Source organism: Apis dorsata, unplaced genomic scaffold (assembly GCF_000469605.1).
Source record: "Apis dorsata unplaced genomic scaffold, Apis dorsata 1.3 scaffold_165, whole genome shotgun sequence".
Classification (NCBI taxonomy): Eukaryota; Metazoa; Arthropoda; class Insecta; order Hymenoptera; family Apidae; genus Apis; species Apis dorsata.
The window spans coordinates 698770-704778 of NW_006263454.1; the positions used below are offsets into that span (position 1 = coordinate 698770).

At 26.5% G+C, this 6009-nt stretch overlaps 1 protein-coding gene across 1 annotated transcript in view; it reads right to left on the reverse strand.

Moving 5' to 3' along the window:
- Nucleotides 1-6009, reverse strand: part of LOC102675865 (carbonic anhydrase 1) — a 22689-nt gene that overhangs the window by 2063 nt on the left and 14617 nt on the right. Inside the window, exons 4-5 of the mRNA XM_006613924.2 lie at nucleotides 3530-3625; nucleotides 607-721 (exon numbers count right to left, since the gene is read on the reverse strand). Coding sequence (XP_006613987.1) covers nucleotides 607-721; nucleotides 3530-3625 — 211 coding nt within the window. The remainder of the gene's footprint in view (nucleotides 1-606; nucleotides 722-3529; nucleotides 3626-6009) is intronic.

Here is a 6009-nt window from a genome sequence, read left to right on the forward strand (position 1 = left end):
AACGCAAAATAACACAAAGCTTGTCTGTGGATAATTGATTAGCTCGCGATATATAACTTCTTGCCCGATATATTAAACTGGCTGCTAATTTATTAATATGTGGAGCGCGAGAAAAATGGTGACGTAACTGCATTAAATAATAGTAATGTGCTCGACTGTGAAGAATTTCTTATTAAAATGACCTTCGTCAATCTCCAAAGGAATCGAAATAATCGTTAAAATATATAAAGAGACGATTTATATCCGTCTCTCCTTCGTTGAAAGGTTAAAAATTAATAAATTTTTTAAAAGCCGTTTGAAAAACAAATTTTCATCAATTTTAAGCGAATCCAAACGATTGATGAGAGACATTTCGTTTGTGATTTCTTAATTCTTTTGCGCGACCAGGATCGCGTGGCATAAATGATAGGCTTTCTTTCTTTTTAAAGAATCGAGTTGATCGCCGTTGAAAAAAATCGAATGAAAATTTCAAACGAGTGTCTTGCGGTAAATGGAAATGGGAGGCGAAAAAAACAAGGCGACTTTTCATTCGTAGTATTCTATAAAGACATAAAGGTGACCTAATTTAACATAAAAGGGAATGTAGATTGACGATTAGATACTAACCGGGAAGAAGTTTGCTAGGATCGATTGGTTCCGTAATTTCTACGACTTCGCCTTTGTGCGAGACATAAGGCAAGAGGCGAGCGATCTTTTCCATTTCCTCGTGCGTCTTTCCCACCTGCAACGAAAACAAATGTGTTATGCAACACATTCTATTAGAATAATCGTCCATCTATAGTGGTTGTTAATATATATATATATATGTGTGTATATGTCGTATGTTTATCAATTGAGAATTACGACGCGAGTTTATCAAATTTTTAACAATGATGAATGAAGAGAGAAATCGAACGTATGAATATTAATCTTAAAATAATTTTAAGTCTAAAAATATATACATAATCATTCAACGAAAATATGAATTTTTTTTATAAAGAACAATAGAATAGAGCTAGAAACTATAATGCCTAATTTATTAATTAATTTTTCAATATTAAAAAAGTTCTGCGCGTTATTATATTTAAAAAAAAAAAAAAATGGATGCCATCATAGTGGCGGAATTGAAACTTATTTTTCAAATTTATCGACTGCAAAAAAATTAAATCAAATTATCAACAGTTAAATAAAACTGCATATCAACCGCGAAAATACATATTTATGATAAAATTTCAACCGGTTTTTATTAAGAACCTGTTAGAAGATATGTTACTATGAAATGTGCGAACGAGAAAATAAAATTTCTAGAAAAAACATGTACAAGAGTACGAGAACCTGTAATCAGTCAAACATAACCTATATTAATGACCATATATTATCATTAAATCGTCAAATGTTCATCAGTTTGCAATAACACATACCTAGATTACAGTCTGTCTAAGAGCTGTTAATAATGTAACTAGCGAGCACAATTTACAATGTGCTTTTTTTTTAGCCTCTATGTTCCTCTTTAATTGCAATGAAACATGTGCATATATTACCTATGTAGGTATGCATTTCCTCGATTGCTCTGAAAATACATAGTTACACAACGATCTATGCATTTTCAATGTTAAAACGAAGAAATATTGTAGGAATTGTGCTAATTATGAAAATTTGTTTTATTCATGATAAAATATCTTTTGTTTTTTTCATTTTCTTATCTATTGACAGATTATCGTGTATTTTTAAATTCAATGTCTTTTCTATTAATAATTAAGAGGAAAATTTTTTTTGATTATTAATTTTTCCATTTTCATTTACTTGTCTCATTATTATATTCTAGAAAATTTTTTAGAAAATTATTTAATCAATTTTTGCAAATAAATATTAATTCTATCTATCTATAGTCTGTGCTAGTTGATAATCTTACATCTGGCCTCATAATTCCTTTTCAGTCTGAGAGATTTTGCAAGATAAATCCGTTCATCTAATCGAAGAAACACGTTTTCCTTTCTTTTTTGCGAAGTTAAAGTTAACAAAAAAATTAAATCTCAAGTAACTGTAAACTTTTTCTCAATAAATTTATTTTATGATAGTTATTATATCTCATAAATGTATCATAAAAATATATTTTAATCAGAATGGATAGATTTCACGTTCATAAATATTGTAAATTTTAAATTTTAAATTTTCAAATACAGCACCGGAAAATACTACGTGTTATATACCATTACAATTTCTAATAGATTTCGTGCAACACGAATAACCGTAAATAATCCAATTGATTACTATAAATTCAATGGAAATGACTGGTAAATAATAACTATTGTAAACAATCGGTTGCACAATATTACTTTTCGAATTGTCTTACCATTTCATGCTCTAACGAACGATTGCATAATAAATGCGCGTTTTCTTATAAAAAAAAATTCAAATCTTTTCATACACCTTTTATAATAGCAGAAAAATTTATTTTTAAATTATACATTAAACAGAAGTTATTAAAATTTTTAACAACAAAATTTCTAATTGGATTTAAATCAATTCTATATTCAACGTGCAAACGATTACTGATTAGAGTTTAAGATATGCTAATATATCCTGATCTCATCCACTATTTTTATCGATTTTATTTATTTTCAATTCATTTCTTAATAAAAATTTCCGTTTCAAATTCTTTGAATTTTCTATTCCAAATCTTCCTCTTCTCATAGAGGAAGAAAATCGAGCAATAACGCAATTTCAATCATACGCAGAAAGTCGGGAAAGTGACGACACAAACCGGAAGTGAATGATTAAAAGTCGCGCGCGAGCATGCGATTACGATTTGTCCTTGGCTACGCAATATTCAATAGCTTACTAAAGAGAATTTCACTCTTCTAATGTTCGAAACAGTGGGATAATGATGCACGATCAAATACTTATGTAACACGTCATCGAATCGATGATGAAGTGTCACTGTTACGGATTCTGCTTACGCTAGCTTACGAGGTTATATAAAAGCTTGGGCAACTATATGTAAATATGTTACCATGATGCATCCATAGAAAAGGCATAAACAGCATCTAAACGAATTACGATCTTAAGAACACGTCGCATTTGTTGTCACGACACTCTGTCTCAATTCTGTTTGCCGATTATAGTTCTGGTGAAAGATTTTATTAGTTCGTTCAAAGTCACGTATTTCATTTTCTTCTACCATTCGTACCTTTTTATCTTTTGTTTTTGATTCCTTGTCACGAAATCTTCCAGAGAATATTTCATTGCATATTTGAAACTTGTTGTCATCAGATACTTTCTATCAGTCATCATGTTTGCCGACTATAAGGTTTTTGTCTCTGTTTAAAGACTTTAGACGTTTCGAGATTATATATTCGTTCGTTTTATATTACTATTTTTATTATTATTATTATTATTTTGTTCTTTCGTAAGATAACGTTGTTCTTTCGCTTTAACGTTCTGTTTTATCACATGGAAAAATTGAAACTGACGGTTACATATATATAGGTATATATATATAGATCTGATGTAAAAAGAATGCTTTGAAGTTTAGATACAGAATGATTACCTTCAAGAATACGCCAAGAACAGCAAGACCATCGGATGCTTTTGCAGCTTCGGCAAATGTGTTGTATTTACTTGTGTTCCAATGCACCAGATGCAACTGCAATGTGAAAATATATAACGTATAATGTAAATACAATTAAAAAAAAATAAAAGAAGTTGATAGTTGTAACAATTTTTAAAATTGTTTATTTCCTACTTTCGAAATTTTATAACAATTTAATTAATTAATAAAAATGATGGAATTCAATTAATAAAAGTTTCGAAACAAAATGTATATCTAATATAATTATATTATATTATATAAAATACTAATATAAAATATCAAAAATATATATATATATAAATATATAAGAAAACTTTTATAAAATTACTAAGATTAAAATTAATACAAGTCTCTTAATTTATGTAAATTATTATTATGTAAATTAATTTTAATTATGTAAATTAATTAAGAAAAATCAACAAATAAATATTAAAAGTTCACATATGCATATTTTAAAAGGTTTTCTAATATATTTTCCTTGTAATGTTTATATCATGATCTTGCCACAATAGATCTTATTAGTTAAACTTAATGAATATTTAATGACTTGTAGCCGACGGTAACGATCATTAAGAATTATGCGATCAAGAAGAAAGTTGTTCTTTGATGTTTCATGAATCATCATAATCTAGCTCCTTCTAAGCATCATAGAAACGAGTCATGATTATGCCAACAAGTTTCTCAAATAATTTATAGATAGATAAGATTTTCGTTGCGTAGAATTAATTAACAGATAATTGATAGATAACTGGTTTCAATGGAATATAATCTCGTGATAAGATTACAAAATTTGAATATTGCAGAATATTAATCAGCTCTTTTATATGACTATATTAATGCAAAATTTCTTAATTTCATACAATTTTATAGATTTCCATTATTTTTATGATATCAGTTATCAAAAAGAAAACACGTTATTTTCCATTTTCAATAATTTACAAATTCAACAATTTCAACAAGTTACAAATATGAAAATCAACAAATCACTCGTTAATCTTGAATGAGAAATAAATTGTGCACATAATTTTATTATTTCATGAAATTCTGAAATTTTTTTTTTTTTTTTTTTTACTTGTTACTATCAGTTCTACATAAAAAGAAGAACAGAAAAAAATTTTCCACTTAGAAATAATGATCGATATTATACAACCTGTATCTTTTTTCCATGACCTCTAAATGGCTAATTGCAATTGCTTATCTAATTATCACATTCCATTACACATAATAATCGTATATCATTTTAATTTATCATGTCCTTTTCATTTTTCTCTATATACAATTTTATTTATTCAATAATATTAATCAATAAAATAATAATTTGTATACTCAAAAAATAATGTTGAATGATAGATCTCCCTCCTTTTGACACGTTTAAAGCGTCAAAGATTCAGAGGAGAATGCATATATGGAACAAGTATATTTTTTTAGGATCGTCGAAGAATGGAATCGCAACCTTTTAACATCACATAGATTGCCTGGTTTTTTTCTAACAATTAATCATGAAAGAACTTCTTTGTTGCGTAATTCTTTGTTGTCTAGTTCTTTGCTCCTTCAACCGAAGTCATTTCTCACGAAGTTTAGACTCATGAAGTTTGAATATATTCTCTTTTACGTAATTTTATTGCAATTTCCATACAAACGGCATAGACAATTGTCATAATTCTTTGTAATTCTTGAAACAGGAAACAAATGTGAATAATAACATGAAAAATTATTACCAAATTATTACAATATTATGAATTTAATCACTTAGTAAAAATTGATTACAAAAATTTCTTCACTATTTAAGAAATATTTTATATTTTATTTCAATAAGTTCAAGATGTCAATTTAAAAGCAAGATATATATATAATTCTAGTAATATTTTTTAATTCGTTATTCATAACAAATTATGGTAAAAAATAATTATTAATAAATAAGAAGAAAGGGAAGGAAAAACTTTATCTAACTAACTAACTAACTAACTAACTAATTAACTAACTAACTAATTAACTTTATCTAAAAATAACAACATGAGTCGATAAATATCAATAACATTTATATCAACGTTAATACGTCATTCGTATTATCTTTCATATTTGAAATCAAAGTTTATTTTTTTATTTTATTGTTCGCATGATTAATTATTTAGTTTTAAGTGAGAACTATCGCGTTGTTTGTAATTTCGCAACAGCGATAAATAGATAAAAAGATTTTTTTACCCTCAATACACTGTATAATTAATATTAAAATAATAAATAAAAGAAAGTGATATCAATTTCTTTCTTCTTTTATAACAAAAAAGATTAAAAATACCATGAGTTTATTAATAACTATTATGAATTGATGATAAATTAAGAAATCAAAATAGCAGGAAATAATTAAAAAATACAAATTATTGAATTTACAGTGACAACATATATATATATATATATATATATATATATATATATATATA